Source organism: Dermacentor albipictus, unplaced genomic scaffold, assembly GCF_038994185.2.
Source record: "Dermacentor albipictus isolate Rhodes 1998 colony unplaced genomic scaffold, USDA_Dalb.pri_finalv2 scaffold_22, whole genome shotgun sequence".
Taxonomy (NCBI): domain Eukaryota; kingdom Metazoa; phylum Arthropoda; class Arachnida; order Ixodida; family Ixodidae; genus Dermacentor; species Dermacentor albipictus.
In genome coordinates, this window is record NW_027225576.1 from 1,189,581 (window position 1) to 1,206,658 (window position 17,078).

A 17,078-nucleotide genomic window follows, 5' to 3' on the forward strand; every position below is an offset into this window, starting at 1 on the left:
TTTCTATTTTTATTTGTTTATTTGTTAATACTGTAAACCCTCATAGAGGGTCATAACAGAGAGGACAATACAATTACATACATCAAATATGTACAATGCCAATGTACGTAAAGTAGCTCAACACATGTCATTTCACAGTGAATAAGATGTTCACTTGAATGATGTTCAGCACACTTCTGAGATTTATCAAAGTACTTACAATGAACATCAAGTCGCACATATCACTTGGTACTTCAAAGCTAAATTGGAAACTCCCGTAAATACGCCTCAGCAGCATTTTCGAAGTTGACATCTTTTAGGCTAACAATAGCGTTTGGCAATTGGTTCCACATTTCTATCGCATCCGGAAAAAAGAGTATAGAAACGTATCAGTGTTGGTACGGTACGGCTTTACGACGTAGTCGTGGTTAGTTCGCGGGTTTCTTTTGCCTGGAGCGTGTAGATATTTGAGCTTATCAATCGTAAGTTGACCCTGCATTATTTGATAAAGAATTTCAGCCTATATTTCTTTCTACGTACTACAAGAAGATCCAAGTTGCAACGTTGTAACAAAAGCGTGACCGATTCCTCCCTTCGGTACGTCGAACAAATGAAACACGCCGCCAGTCTCTGTACCCTTTCCAACTTTCTCTTAGGCATCATTTGATGGGGACTCCAAACAACGGCTGAATATTCTAGTATCGTCCTAATGAAGGTGGTGTATGCAACAGGTTTTACATTACGCGATGCATGTTCAAGTTTTTTTCTTAGAAAGTATAACTTTTGATAGGCAGTCTAGCAGACGTTATCTATATGTTGGTTCCATGTCAAATTCTTGTTCCATGTTATTGTTACACCTAGATACATGATCTGGTGCGCATTCTCCAATACATGTAATAATATTTGGGGTTTTACGTGCCAAAACCACTTTCTGATTATGAGGCACGCCGTAGTGGAGGACTCCGGAAATTTTGACCACCTGGGGTTCTTTAACGTGCACCTAAATCTAAGCACACGGGTGTTTTCGCATTTCGCCCCCATCGAAATGCGGCCGCCGTGGCCGGGATTCGATCCCGCGACCTCGTGCTCAGCAGCCCAACACCATAGCCACTGAGCAACCACGGCGGGTTCTCCAATACATGTCCTCCAATGCTATAAATAAAGGAACAGACAGTTTTCTTTTTGGTGATGTGTGTATATGTAGATTCGGGATAATTTATTTCCATTTACCATTTCCTACCAGATTTATTTCAAGGGAATTTTCCACGTCTCAATAATTTCTCTCGTCGTATTCGAGTGCTGATTGCCGTGTTATAGTTTGTTAACAAAGCTTTCCCTCAAGTCTAAATATTTCAAGGCAGTTTGTCGTGTACATATCATAGCCACGCACGCTTATATCGCCTTCCGTTTCTCTACCACGGTTGCGCTTTAAAACCACGGCGCTGCAGGTTTGCGTCAGAGACTTTCCTTTCCTTCCCTCTTTTCCGCCCTTAAACTGGCTCTCTTAACTACTACACGCAAAGACAAAGCAACAGTGCGCGCATTAGATCCTATAGATGAGATGAATATTTACAATTATTATTAGGGTTATAATTATATTCGAGTGCTGATTGCCGTGTCATAGTTTGTTAACGAAGCTTCCCCTCAAGTCTAAATATTTTAAGGTAGTTTGTCGTCTGCGTATCATGGACACGCATACTTATATCGCCTTCCGTTTCCCTACCACGGTTGCGCTTTAAAACCACGGCGCTGCGATATTGCTTTCCTCTCCTTCCCACTTTTCCGCCCTTAAACTGGCTCTCTTAACTACTACACGCAGAGACAAAGCAACAGCGCGCGCATTAGATCCTATAGATTTCCTTCAGATCCTATAGATCATTAGATCCTATAGGATCCTATAGATCCTACAGTTTTCCTAGTCTCTAAAGCCGCTCGAGTTCACGCTGCTCCTCTGGCGGCCATTTTTCCAAGAAATTGTGCCTTCCAACCACTCAGAATCAGCAAAAATCGACTGTCGCGGACAACAACAGTCCCTTTCCACATAAGTATGAGGCTCGGAGCAGGAGCTATCCCCTAGATGAGATGAATACATATATATAGAAATGTATCAGTCATAGCTCTCGTAGTATAGGCTTCTGAGCCGTTTCTTTTTTATTTTTTTATTTTTTTTTCTTTGAAAGAAGTCCTATTAGGGTTGTTATAATTACACGAAGGTATTTTGCCCTCGCCAGCAGCAGTACTTGAGATAGCTATTCTGGCGGCTAGCTTCCCACGCTATGCGTGCCGCCCTCGCACCTGTTTAAGCTTTTCCTAGACGCTAGAGCTATAGTATGCCCGCGCAACCTTGAGAGATCGGAAAGCGCGTTTCCACTCTTGGCCCGCGGAGAGGGGAGGCTTCGTTCCGGCCGCGAAGCTCTCCACATCTCTGTAAGGTGCCTGGTGGTGGTCTCGTGCTGACAATGGCCTCTCGGTGAGCGCATATTTCCCCCTCATCTTTTAAGAGGTTCAATACATACAAGCATTTGTCTCGCAAACCAGATTTATTTCAAGGGAATTTTCCACGTCTCAATAATTTCTCTCGTCGTATTCGAGTGCTGATTGCCGTGTTATAGTTTGTTAACAAAGCTTTCCCTCAAGTCTAAATATTTTAAGGCAGTTTGTCGTGTACATATCATGGCCACGCACGCTTATATCGCCTTCCGTTTCTCTACCACGGTTGCACTTTAAAACCATGGCGCTGCAAGTTTGCTTCGAGACTTTCCTTTCCTTCCCTCTTTTCCGCCCTTAAACTGGCTCTCTTAACTACTACATGCAGAGACAAAGCAACAGCGCGCGCATTAGGTCCTATAGATGAGATGAATATTTACAATTGTTATTAGGGTTATAATTATATTCGAGTGCTGATCGCCGTGTTATAGTTTGCTAACGAAGCTTCCCCTCAAGTCTAAATATTTTAAGGCAGTTTGTCGTGTGTGTATCATGGACACGCATGCTTATATCGCCTTCCGTTTCCCTACCACGGTTGCGCTTTAAAACCACGGCGCTGCAATATTGCTTTCCTCTCCTTCCCTCTTTTCCGCCCTTAAACTGGCTCTCTTAACTACTACACGCAGAGACAAAGCAACAGCGCGCGCATTAGATCCTATAGATTTCCTATAGATCTTATAGATCCTATAGGATCCTATAGATCCTACAGTTTTCCTAGACTCTAAAGCCGCTCGAGTTCACGCTGCTCCTCTGGCGGCCATTTTTGCAAGACGTTATGCCTTCCAACCACTCAGAATCAGCAAAAATCGACTGTCGCGGACAACATCAGTCCCTTTCCACATAAGTATGAGGCTCGGAGCAGGAGCTATCCCCTAGATGAGATGAATACATATATATAGAAATGTATCAGTCATAGCTCTCGTAGTATAGCCTTCTGAACCGTTTCCTTTTTATTTTTTTCTTTGAAAGAAGTCCTATTAGGGTTATTATAATTACACGAAGGTATTTTGCCCTCGCCAGCAGCAGTACTTGAGAAAGCTATTCTGGCGGCTAGCTTCCCACGCTATGCGTGCCGCCCTCGCACCTGTTTAAGCTTTTCCTAGACGCTAGAGCTATGTTATCGACTGTCGACTGTCGCGGACATCATCAGTCCCTTTCCACATATGTATGAGGCTCGGAGCAGGAGCTATGGCGCTTGAAAGTAACCGGTGGCTTGACGAACCAACCGACTGAGCTACATTTCCGGGCAACATTGAAGGGTCACGAGTTCAAATCACATGTTATGTTCCTTTTTTTGTCCTTTTCTCTTTTTTTTCTTTCTTTTTAATGTCTTTTCCTTCATTTTATCACTGTACGGAAACCCTCCTAAAAAAAGAAAAATATATATATATCCTCAATTAGGCGTGGCCACACATGTGCAGGTCATAAATACCAGGTTCTCTAGCCGAGTGCCATCCATGCGGTATAACCGAGCTCAGATTGGTCCACCTTGACTGATCAAATAGGGCACCACTGTAGGTTAAATGAGGCGTAGAACTGCTGCGGGACCCGCCGTGGTTCCTCAGTGGTTATGGTGTTAGACTGCTGAGCACGAGGTCGCGGGATCGGACCCCGGCCACGGCGGCCGCATTTCGATGGGGGCGAAATGCGAAAACACCCGTGTACTTAGAATTAGGTGCACGTTAAAGAACCCCACGTGGTCGAAATTTTCGGAGTCCTCCACTATGGCGTGCATGATCAGAAAGTGGTTTTGTCACGTAAAACCCCATAATTTAAGTTTTAATATAACTCCTGCGGAGACGGTAGAGTATCCGTCTCCAGTGCAAGAGGACCGTGATTCAAATCCCGGCACCGCGCAATTCTCCACCGGAAAATACAAAAAATACCATGTGTTGAGAAGATTGCACAAACAGGCCTGGAGTGCGGCCTGATCCCGGTGACCAGAACCGGCAACGCACTCTCTCACCAGAGCAGGATTGGCCACCCTGGTGCAGTACTTGGCCACAACCTCCTATATGAATACAACAATCAAACCCCGGCCCTCAGTCCCCAGCAGCCGCGAAGCAACTGACCACGGCGGCGGTCGGATCTGTGACGCTGCAGAGGGTGCTAAGAATACCTGGCTCCGGACAGGCCGCCATTGGAATCTGAACCTGGCAACGTTTAACGTTAGAACGCTATCTAGTGAGGCGAGTCTAGCAGTGTTATTGGAGGAATTAGAGGGTAGTAAATGGGATATGATAGGGCTCAGTGAGGTTAGGAGGACAAAAGAAGCAATTACAGTGCTAAAAAGCGGGCACATACTCTGCTACCGGGGGTTAGCGGAGAGACGAGAACTTGGAGTCGGATACCTGATTAATAAGGAAATAGCTGGTAACATACTGGAATTCTACAGCATTAACGAGAGCGTGGCAGGTCTTGTTGTGAAACTTAATAAGAGGTACAAATTGAAGGTGGTACAAGTCTATGCCCCTACATGCAGTCATGATGACCAGGAAGTCGAAAGCTTTTATGAAGACGTAGAATCGGCGATGGGTAAAGTCAAAACAAGATGCACTATACTGATGGGCGACTTCAATGCCAGGGTAGGCAAGAAGCAGGCTGGAGACAAGTCAGTGAGGGAATATGGCATAGGCTCTAGGAATAGCAGAGGAGAATTATTAGTAGAGTTTGCAGAACGGCATAGTATACGGATAATGAATTCCTTTTTCCGCAAGCGGGTTAGTCGAAAGTGGACGTGGAGGAGCCCGAATGGTGAGACTAGAAATGAAATCGACTTCATACTCTGCGCGAACCGTGGCATCATACAAGATGTAGACCTGCTCGGCAAGGTACGCTGCAGTGACCATAGGATGGTAAGAACTCGAATTAGCCTAGACTTGAGGAGGGAACGGAAGAAACTGGTACACAAGAAGCCAATCAATGAGTTAGCGGTAAGAGGGAAACTAGAGGAATTCCGGATCAAGCTACAGAACAGGTATTCGGCTTTAACTCAGGAAGAGGACCTTAGTGTTGAAGCAATGAACGACAATTTCATGGGCATCATTAAGGAGTGCGCAATAGAAGTCGGTGGTAACGCCGTTAGACAGGAAACCAGTAAGCTATCGCAGGAGACGAAAGATCTGATCAAGAAACGCCAATGTATGAATGCCTCAAACCCTACAGCTAGAATAGAACTGGCAGAACTTTCTAAGTTAATCAACAAGCGTAAGACAGCGGACATCAGGAACTATAATATGGATAGAATTGAACAGGCTCTCAGGAACGGAGGAAGACTAAAAAAATTACCGACGATTACGTTACTTCCTAATGCGAAATTTGAGCGCAGCAAAATAGCCACCGCACAGGGCGAACGGCAGCGGCAATTTCGGCTCGGGCGGTGCACATATACAGATCCGCCGCCACCGATCAGGCTCTCTGATTGCCACCACACAGGGGTTGCATTGGAGGAGGAGCGAAGAAAGGAATTAAGTTCGAGCCGGCGCTTTGACAACCGGAGACTCGCAGGAAGAGGGGGGAGGGGGGCGGCGTGTACACCCAGCGGCAAACGATGGGGGCAGAAGCGCGCGCAGCAAGCGGACAACACGATAAAGGGAGGAGGGAAGAGATAGCAGCGACTGACTGATGCCGCTGACGCCGATAGTGAGTCAACCCCAGCTGCGGAATTGGTTTCAGGGACAACGCCGCCGATGCCGACACAAACAATATGATACCCTCGCTTCCGCAGCGCTAAGAACCAGGTCTAGCCGTGGGAAGGTGGTCACGTATTCGTCGACGTGCCGGGGCCTACGTGAAATAACCGGCGCGTCGGCAACTGAAGAGCACCCTATCCGCCACACAAGAATAGGGGGGGGGACCCTTTCCTCCTCTTTCTGCATGGCGGCGACGGTGTTCTATGCAGTCACGTTATCTTGACTCTCTAGCGGCGTCAGCGGCATCCAGCGGTATCAGTCGGTCGCTGCTAGCGCTGGGGGGATGAAAGGGGGGCGGAGCTGGTTACGAGGCCGACGACAACGCCGACGACGACGCGAAACCCAGGAACGGACGCCAAAGAGCTGCGCTCTAAAACAGTGAAGAAGAAACTAGGAATAGGCAAGAATCAGATGTGTGCGTTAAGAGACAAAGCCGGCAATATCGTTACTAATATGGATGAGATAGTTCAAGTGGCTGAGGAGTTCTATAGAGATTTATACAGTACCAGTGGCCCCCACGACGATAGTGGAAGAGAGAATAGCCTAGAGGAATTCGAAATCCCACAGGTAACGCCAGAAGAAGTAAAGAAAGCCTCAGGAGCTATGCAAAGGGGGAAGGCAGCGGGGGAGGATCAGGTAACAGCAGATTTGTTGAAGGATGGTGGTAAGATTGTTCTAGAGAAACTGGCCACCCTGTATACGCAATGCCTCATAACCTCGAGCGTACCGGAATCTTGGAAGAACGCTAACATAATCCTAATCCATAAGAAAGGGGACGCCAAAGACTTGAAAAATTATAGACCGATCAGCTTACTGTCCGTTGCCTACAAAGTATTTACTAAGGTAATCGCAAATAGAATCAAGAACACCTTAGACTTCTGTCAACCAAAGGACCAGGCAGGATTCCGTAAAGGCTACTCAACAATAGACCATATTCACACTATCAATCAAATGATAGAGAAATGTGCAGAATATAACCAACCCTTATATATAGCTTTCATTGATTACGAGAAAGCGTTTGATTGAGTCGAAACCTCAGCAGTCATGGAGGCATTACGGAATCAGGGTGCAGATGAGCCATATGTAAAAATACTGGAAGATATCTATAGCGGCTCCACAGCCAGCGTAGTCCTCCACAAAGAAAGCAACAAAATCCCTATAAAGAAAGGCGTCAGACAGGGAGATACGATATCTCCAATGCTATTCACAGCATGTTTACAGGAGGTATTCAGAGGCCTGGAGTGGGAAGAATTGGGGATAAAAGTTGATGGAGAATACCTTAGCAACTTGCGTTTCGCTTAGTGACTCAGGAGACCAATTGCAGTGCATGCTCACTGACCTGGAGAGGCAAAGCAGAAGGGTGGGTCTGAAGATTAATCTGCAGAAAACTAAAGTAATGTTTGACAGTCTCGGAAGAGAACAGCAGTTTACGATAGGTAGCGAGGTACTGAAAGTGGTAAGGGAATACATCTACTTAGGGCAGGTAGTGAACACGGATCCGGATCATGAGACTGAAATAACCAGAAGTAATATAATGGGCTTGGGTGCGTTTGGCAGGCATTCTCAAATCATGAACAGCAGGTTGCCACTATCCCTCAAGAGGAAAGTGTATAACAGCTGTATGTTACCAGTACTCACGTATGGGGCAGAAACCTCGAGGCTTACGAAAAGGGTTCTGCTGAAATTGAGGACGACGCAACGAGCTATGGAAAAGAAGAATGATGGGTGTAACGTTAAGGGATAAGAAAAGAGCAGATTGGGTGAGGCAACAAACGCGGGTAAACGACATCTTAGTTGAAATTAAGAAAAAGAAATGGGCATGGGCCGGACATGTAATGAGGAGGGAAGATAACCGATGGTCACTAAGGGTTACGGACTGGATTCCAATGGAAGGGAAGCGTAGCAGGGGGCGGCAGAAAGTTAGGTGGGCGGATGACATTAAGACGTTTGCAGGGACAACATGGCCACAATTAGTACATGACCGGGGTAGTTGGAGAAGTATGGGAGAGGCCTTTGCCCTGCAGTGGGCGTAACTAGGCTGATGATGATGATGATGACCATTTCCTACACCAATCGTCTAATTTTTGCAAACATTTCTGAATTTTAAGCTGCTCATCAAGTTTAGTAATTGTGGTGTAAATTAAGCAGTCGTCTGCGAAAAGCTTAACCTGAACACCCTCTTCTGCCGCGCTACTAATGTCATTAATATAAAGAAGAAACAATAGTGATCCCAATACTGAGCCTTGGGGCACTCCTGAGAGTACAGCTAATGAATCTGATACATAACCATCCAGTTTAACTACCTGCGTACGGTTGGTCAAATATGCTTCAATTCATTTTATTATCAATTCATTTACTCCGGCATTACGTAATTTGAAGATTAATTGGACATGAGGTATTTTATCAAAAGCTTTCGCAAAATCCACGGAAACCACATCCACCTGTTCTCTTATATCTACTGCACCCGCAAAGTCATGAATTGTTTCTATTAACTGTGTAACAGTTGATAACCCGGTCCTAAAGCCATGTTGATAAGGATATAGTAAATTGTTCTGATCTAGAAACCTAAGTATGTGTATTGCTATTATATGTTGGAAGACTTTGCAGGTAACTGAAGTAAGTGACACTGCACGGTAATTTGTTGCCTGTCTTCAATTACCTCCTTTAAATACAGGTATCAAGAATGCGGTGCGCCAGTCTTGCGGCAATGAGTGAGTTGTATAAGACTTTCGAAATATGGCAGTTAGATAATGTGGCATCCATTCTCGTATCGTTTGAGGAATACTGCAGGTATATTATCGGGTCCGCTCGATTTTTTCGTATCAAATTTGAGTAGCTGCTGAAATATTCCTTGCTGGGTGATTTCAAGGGTTTCCATTGGAACAGTAGGGGGAATATGTAAGGCTTCTTCCAAATTCACATTAGTTTCTGGAACGTTAAATACAGATTGGAAAAAATGGTTAAGATTGTTTGCTATTTCATCCTTTTCTCTTATAATGTCGCTTCCATCATGAATTTCGTCTATCATTTCTTTCCTGTCGCTAAAATATCGCCTAAATTTTTGAGGTGAGGACCTAAGGAAATTACTGAGGTTTTTTTAAAAGAATGTGTGTTTAGATTTAGCCAAAGTACGTTTGAGTTCAGTTTTTAATATAACCAAGACCACTGACGACTTGCTCCCTTTACGCCATCTCTTAATTTTTCTTTTCATATGAATTATATCTCGGGTGATCCAAGGACGTGTCTGCTTTGTTTTTTTAACCCGTGATGAAACACATTTGTCCATGCAATGGCTTATAATACACTTGAATTCCTACCATAATTCTTCTACTGTTTTTAGACCAGTGGTACTCTTGAAAGTATCAAATTGAATCTAAAAAAAATCAAGAATCGAAGTGTCCTCAGCCCTAGCATAGTTCTTAATTTTTACTGGCACATAGCTCTTTATTTGCCTAGTTGCTCGGATAGGCACATCGAGACAGATCATCCTGTGATCCGATATACCATCTTCTACAGTCACATTGTAATCATTTAGTTTATTTAAACTCATTATAAATAATGTTAATAGGCATTTCTGCAACGGCTAAGACGTTGATTGAGAGCATAAATGCTTATTGAACAGACAGCCCATTGCCTATTGGGGAAAAGGGGGGAGGGCGTTTAGGGCGCAAGTTTAAAGTCAGCTAAGCAGTCCCGTCTGCGTAGCATACGTGATCAGCGAGTTCGCAACTTCTTTTATCCGGTTGCTAGAGCCGGCAGGGCTCATCCAGGCGTCCTAGTTCGCAGGTGCCAAGTCCACTGACATCAAGTGTCGCGTCCGGGTAGCCTAGAACGTCACAGTCACAGAACAACTGAGCGCCGCCGGGCGGACCTGTAGGAGACAACGCAGGCATTTCTGCTTTAAAGCGACCACCGGTGGTTGATGAATATCAGCATCCCGGGCACCCTCGACTGCATCAGATTTCCGCGGGTGCCAGTAGTCCCGCCAGCGTTCTAGGACATCTGGCATCAGGACGAAGACGGACTTCAGCCGAAATAGGAGTATCTGACAGACTCCTGAAAATCCCTCTGGGAGGTGGTTCGGGCCTAGCAAAGTGCTGGCGTAAATTCAAATGCCGGCGCGAATTGTACGTTCCTTTGCATTGTGGCGTTTCTCAGTGTACGATGTGGGTCGTAGTGTTAGCGTGCATTCAGTATATATAGCTGGGAGAAGGTGCGACTACTGGGGTTCAGATTTCTGCACGAGCTGACTCATGGGCCCTGTAATTGCCGGCAAACTGTTCTATATTGGCCTGGTAGCCGGTGAAGAGTGACGCTGATGCCTGCGCTTTCGGCAACGAGCCAGGCTCGTTTGGCGGTAATTCCAGTCGAGCTGGTGTGTACTGGGAGCGGCTATACTATCCTAGAGCAGCTTGGGAGTGTGTGTGGATGTGCAGCCAGGCGGCTTTAGCGTACAGTTGTCGTTCTTCAATAGCAGCTGAAGTTCCAAATCTAATGTCTCGTCGTTGGTAGTCACTGTATAGGATTACGGGCGAACCGCCCTGATAGGCAATAGCACTACCATATTCGGTGGTCGCTGTGTCGGTGTACACGTGCTCAGCGTTCGCATGCGTGCAGCGTACGCCTTCTTCGTGTCTTCGTGCGTGGGCTGCTCGTCGTTCTACGTGCTTGTGTCCCATGTTGCGCGATATTGGCGTGCTGCTGACAGACAATGTCAGTATCGTCCCATGGAGCGAAGGCAACTGGCAGCGCAGGAATCTTGTCAACTGCGTGGCTAACATGAGGTCCGAGCGCTAGCTCTTCCTTGTGCAGTGTCTCGCATGCGTGCATCATAGCCCTCTTGATCGCTGCAAGTGTCGCTTCTGGGCTAGGAAAGCGCGCGTATACATTCGGAGCTCCTCGGCGCTTGTGCGCTTTGGTAATTGCCTAATTACCCGGAGCGCCCCGTTGTACAGCGTTTCAAGTGGCTAGACTTGCTTGTGGGTCACTGTGAACGTTCGGGCACCGTAATGTGCTCGAGAAATCAACAGAGCACGTACGAGGCGCCGTGCGACGTCTGTTCCAGCTCCTCCTTTTTCATATATGATGCGCTTGATAAAGTGCAGTGCCTTGTACCGTATGCGCGTTTGCGTTTGTAGATACACAGTGCGGGTGATTCAGTATGATCGATTTGTGTGCCAAACATGCGAATCGTCGTTGAGCACGCGATGATGGTGGTACCTGCAAACTTCGGTGGAAGGGAAGGGCTGTTTTTTGAGCCCATTGTTGCATGCGCCCTTTTCTCTGGCGAGGCGCACATGCCTGGGCAAGGAAGATAAGCGTCGATGGTGTCTAACACCCTTTGGAAGACTCCTTGCTGTTTTTCGAGAGACTGAGAATGGGTCTGCAGCATGATGTCGTCACCGCGCATAGGAAATCCAGGATCTGGGATATCGTGAAGGGTTTCGGAGACGTCAATCATTGTCAGGTGAAAGCGAGTCCGTGACAATATGGAATCTTGTGGAACAGCCAGGCAACTGTGACTTGGCTGTCACAATGTGTTCCCAATTTTTATATAATACGTTCTACCGCAGAAAAATCATTTCAAGAAATTTAGAGGCCGTTCCGCGTCCCTATTCTGCATAGCTGCTCCTACAATGGCCCAATGTGGGACGAAGTAGAATGCCTTACAAAGGTCAACTGGGACACGCACCCTTGGTCATCGCTGGCCTTTCCTTCGCTATGGGACGCCTTCTTCGATGAGCCCTAAACTCTCTCACGTACCCAGGTTGGAGTGAAAACTCGTCTGTGCCTGATTACAGCAAAGGAGTACTTAAGGGAAACAAAAAATCCCTGTTAGCGCAATACGCTTACCCAGTTGACATATCGTTGGCATAATAGAACTGGGATGTAGGTTGGCTACAAAAATCGGAAGCTTTGCCGACTTGCGAATGGGGATAACTAATGAGTACTTCCACTCGGTAGGCATCACGTGGCGCACTGCGAGCGTTGATTGTGGCGAGGGCGAGCTCCAGCTCTCATTTATTGAAGGGCGAATTCATGTTGTTGTCATTTGCGACGACGATTGGTACGTAGGTTGATTTTTGCGAAAGGTATGCTGTGGCTGCGGGAGTAGCACATTTGCTGCCTCCTCCTCCAGAAATTGGGCTGTGTGCTCAGCGCTGCGTAGAACCTTAGTCGTGGCGATCCGCGATTTGCGCTCACCATTCATGGCCTTGAAGGTAGCCCAGACTTTTTGTAGTCCGGTGGGCTCGTCGAATGATCTGCAGTGCTGACTTCACCACCCGCGGCAGAGGCGGCGTGCGTATACCGACCAGCCACTTCCGTGTGCTTTCTCGTTTCCTACAAAATTCTTGTGCCGCGTTCCATTGTTGTCACATTCGAGTAGTGCCTGCTTTCGGGAAGCCGAACGGTTGTGAAGTTGGATATCAGGCGCAGTCATGCCCTGATTGACTTCAGTTGCCACGGTCGCTGCGTGGAGCGCTGGCCTAAGCCTCTTTTAGATTGATTTGTCTTTAGGAAGCGCTGAAGAAGGCTGGGCTGTAGACAACCCAGTTCACTGTACACACCGTGCGTCTGTTTTGTTGGGCTCGTAATTTTAGTCTCGGGGAAATCCACAAGGGGCGGTGGTCGCTTCACCATCATTCGCTATTGCAGCGCCAGTCTCCAACAAAGCGCCCTGTTTCCCATGTTTAAGTCCGGGTTCGTGTCTTTTTTTACCTCGCGTGGAGCGCCGCACGAATGGGCTGATCAAGACGGTTTACGAGTGATAAGCCCACTTCTGCCGCATTCGCCAGCGCCATGCCCCGGCCACTGTTGTAAACTCGTGCCCTCACTATCGATGAGGCGCTTTAAAATCTCCTCCTGCCAGTGCGGGGTCGCGAAGGCACTTCTCGTGACGGTCATTCAGCCCCACGAAGGTACCTTGATTGCGGCGTCCAGTTTACGGCCGTAGGAGGTCTACATGCCTTGTAACCTCACTAGCTACAATTCGTATATTGAAATATATGCCGTAATATAGTAAATTAAAAATTAATGAGTGTAAATATCTTAATCATTAAAATAGGCATTTTGTTTTCTCGTCGAAATAAAGACTGCATCGTCAAGCAATTTAGCGGAAGGGTTAGAATTGTGTAATCTGCCACAGGCAATTTTGTGTTTATTTGCAGCGCCTTTGTGGTTCAGATAAATGCGCCCAAAACTTATACAGCTGATTTGATATAAACTCGGTCAAAGTATTTGGGCAAAAGTACTCTCTTTCAAACTGAGCTGTGTGTCTTATTGGCGTGAACTTTGGATAAAAAGTGCAGATTTACATTATTTCTTTGCATTCTTTGTTCTTTTTTGAAAAAGCTAAATGATATTTCTCGTAATCCATATTTCTCGCTTAGTTTTCTCCTTTTCAACTTGGTGGGGAATAAAGTTTGACAAACAATGTTCGATTGCATTTTTCTGTTCTCGTGGTAGATCGTCAACACCTGAAGGAAGACTCAAAAACGTCATAGAATATTTCAAGAAAATCTGTCGCACTTGAGTCCTTTACTTTGCTGTAGTATTTAATTGCTAAAGGACTCGTAGCACCACTACGCGATACGATGCTGCCAACGCCGGGTAATGTTAAAGGTAGAATGTGATCAGATACCCCCTCCCCTCCTCTTTGTATATCGGTTTCAGGTGTTAAATGCTAGACACAAAGTCAAAGTCATGCGCTAAACAATGTTGTCCCTGGACGAGAGTAGCTTCAATTACCAGGCACTATCAACGAGAAACTAAACATCATGTGAAAAAGTATTTGTGAACTTTCGACATCAATGTTCCCGCTTGTTAGGCTGGTCCATTCTATTCCCGACAAAATAAGATATCAAGTTATTATGATTGTAGTTTTCTACTCATACCGCTGTGAATAAAATTGTGCAATTGTATAAGCTACCCATCAGGACCATCCCGGCGCTGGCAGACACCACTTATTCCCCAATATAGAGACACGATAAACTACAGTTCTACAACAAACGCTTTCGTAGCCAGAGATGGCGTTTTCTTTGTAGAAATACACATTTGGTTTAATAGCGATGGCCAGACCCCAACCACGACCACCTCGGCTCTTGCGATGCACTGCACAGACGGAAGAAACTATTGCTGAATCGTGAATGTCGTTGTTTAGCCACGCTTCCACAACATCTGAGGCCGTACGAAAGCAAGATTTCTTCAAACGTTCGTACCTCGTTTATAATACTGCTTTCGCTTAAACACAAGCATGTAAGTGACGCTGCCATGTGTTGTCACCCTTTAGAATAGCTCGCCTTTGCAACACGTGCAAACTCGTTTACCAACGATAATATTATTTTCTGCTTCATTCTCGGCAAAAAGGCGCGCGTTGGTGTCAAGCTTATCAGAAAGGAGTGCCACTTTCACATAGTTGCTCCCATTAAACGCAGACGACTGCCGCAGATTTATTACGGGTTTCAGGTCCGGACTTTGAATGGTGACTGAGCGCGTCAGCGTGCTGTCGCTAAGCCTCTGTGATGTCATTGGGGGCCACCGAGCATTGGAAACTTTCGCTCGATAGCCCGGAAGATCGATAACTGCAGGTAGAGAATCGAGGCAGTGGCACCAGTGACAATTTCGACCCTGTGTCTGATGCCTAACGGGTCGGATCGCTCATTACGTTGTCTCTCGGAGCCCAACGAAAACGTTCTGTCTGAAGTTGTGGCTGTACAGGCGTACTGAAGCCCGCATGCCGCCACACTTTTCCATACGCCGATTTGTTGCGACCGCTGCTCCACAAGGGGCACCATTTAATGACCAACATGATTGCGACTGTTCCGCCCATTGAACTTTTGTAAAAACTGTCTATTTTCATTCCTTGTAAAGATTTTATTATAAAAAGGTGTTCTGCGAAACCTTCAGCACACAGAGGTGCGTCATGTAGGGCGTTTCTCTCACCGTCTACTGGGTTCGCTGCAAGTACCAGCACCAGTGGAATAGTACGTAGGAACTGTCATAAATATTTCGTGGCAGAAGGCAAGAATATTGTGTAATAAGTTGGTTTGAGAAATACACTGCGTATTCCTAACGCACCGGCGTACACGTCAAGCACACGGTATTTGAGAACACGGTTGTCATCGGGCTCACCAATATACGGAATACCCAATAGACAAAAACTATGTTAAAATATGTAACGAATTTCTGAAATATCAACAGATAAAGAAGGCCGGAAGTTGGCCGCAGTGCGTAACCTTTTGGAATATGATCCAATTGGAATTAGGCCCGTGCTTGTGGTTCGCGTTCTCTCTTCACATAGTTCCACGCTATTTAGAAATAGGTTGGACGGTATATATCCCCGATATTGGTGTGTACAACTCTAAACTCAAGGGAAAATAGAGCACACTTGCGCGCATTTGGAAACTCCAGGCATTTGATATTGTTTGACCAACACACCAACATACGGTGCGTCTCGATCTTCGCTGCTCAGCGGCAGTTAGCGGGATCGAATCCCGGCCACGGCGGCCGCATTTCGATGGGGGCGAAATGCGAAAACACACGTGTACTTAGATTTAGGTGCACGTTAAAGCAACCCAGGTGGTCGAAATTTCCGGAGTCCTCCACTACGGCGTGCCTCATAATCAGAAAGTGGTTTTGGCACGTAAAACCCCATAATTTAATTTTTAACTTTCGAAATATTGATAAATCTTCGTTATTCAGGATAATATCCCACAATTTTTTTTTTCAGTATCACATCATACACATATACATAAATAATTTTTGCTGCACTTGAACGTACACTAAAAAAGGTAGTGCACACTTCAACTTCATTCTATGTGCGCAGGCTTTAGGTAAATATTTAAATGCATTTCTTTCACGACCACACGCCATACTACTGAAACGACCTGATAAGATTTTTTCGCGCTTGTACATCGAAGTGGAAAATGCTGGGGCAGCCCATACAAGGAAGGCGTGACGCGGCGTGCCTGAGTCTAATGGATCAACGTGGAAAATGGAAAGGGGCTAGTCGAAGCGCTGTTTAAAATAAGCATACGCGATGCAGGAAATATTTCCGCAGTGTTGAAGAAGCGTTCTAATGCGATTACTCTCGCAAACAAACGAAACATTCAGTAGGTTCAAGCGCCGATTTGAAGGTCGAAGACCTCCTTCTTCGTCCTTTGCTTTCTTTTCGCAGAATCCTGGTCGACCTACGCTGGAGAGCTGCCATCCAGTGGTGAGACGAATGAACAGATTAGCGAGGACGAAGAACAGAAGAAAGAGGAAAATGAATAGGCGGACCAGACTGCGAAGACAGAGAATGCGCAAGAGGGAGGTGACGAACAAAGAACAAGCATGCGACGTCAAGGAAAAGCTGCAGTTCCATGTTGAAACCAGAGCAATCATTGGAAAGGCGAAGCAAGTGGTTTCAATATTCGAAGGAACTGCATAAACTACTGGGGCCTCACATTTGTATACCTCAAGTTCATGGAGAGTTTCTCTTCTTAAGTGCGGCAAAGCATTAAAGCGGGATGCCATGTTTCGCCTTATCGTGGATGACCCTCAGGAACTAAAGAGCGTAGCAGGCACATAAAGCAACTTTATTATATTGTTTCACCAGAGCATTCCATCATTTCAAATACTATACCTTGAATGGCAAATCTTCAAGATCAATGAGCACAATTACGAAAAATGCGCATATTTGATACATTTTCTCCACGATTTTCGCTGGCTAATGCGTGTGGTATACTTAAAAGGTACAACGGCCACGTACTTTGAACTGGTCTAAAGTTTGCGGGGCGAGCTGTGCTGCTTTGAAATGACACTCACTTTTAGCAGCCTAATACGGGAAGAAATAAAGCACGATGCCGTCGCGTCCTTTTAGGCCTATGTGGTGCCCGGCCGCGAATCAGAAGCGATGGCGGCGAACGTTCGCAGTCG

The 17,078-nt window shown here is 46.1% G+C and overlaps 1 protein-coding gene across 1 annotated transcript in view; it reads left to right on the forward strand.

Moving 5' to 3' along the window:
• The window catches only part of LOC139052379 (uncharacterized), a 79,645-nt gene extending 62,965 nt beyond the window's left edge, over positions 1 to 16,680 (forward strand). The window contains exon 7 of the mRNA XM_070529478.1: positions 16,336 to 16,680. Coding sequence (XP_070385579.1) covers positions 16,336 to 16,433 — 98 coding nt within the window. The 3' untranslated portion in view covers positions 16,434 to 16,680. The remainder of the gene's footprint in view (positions 1 to 16,335) is intronic.
• The last annotated feature ends 398 nt before the right edge of the window (positions 16,681 to 17,078 follow it).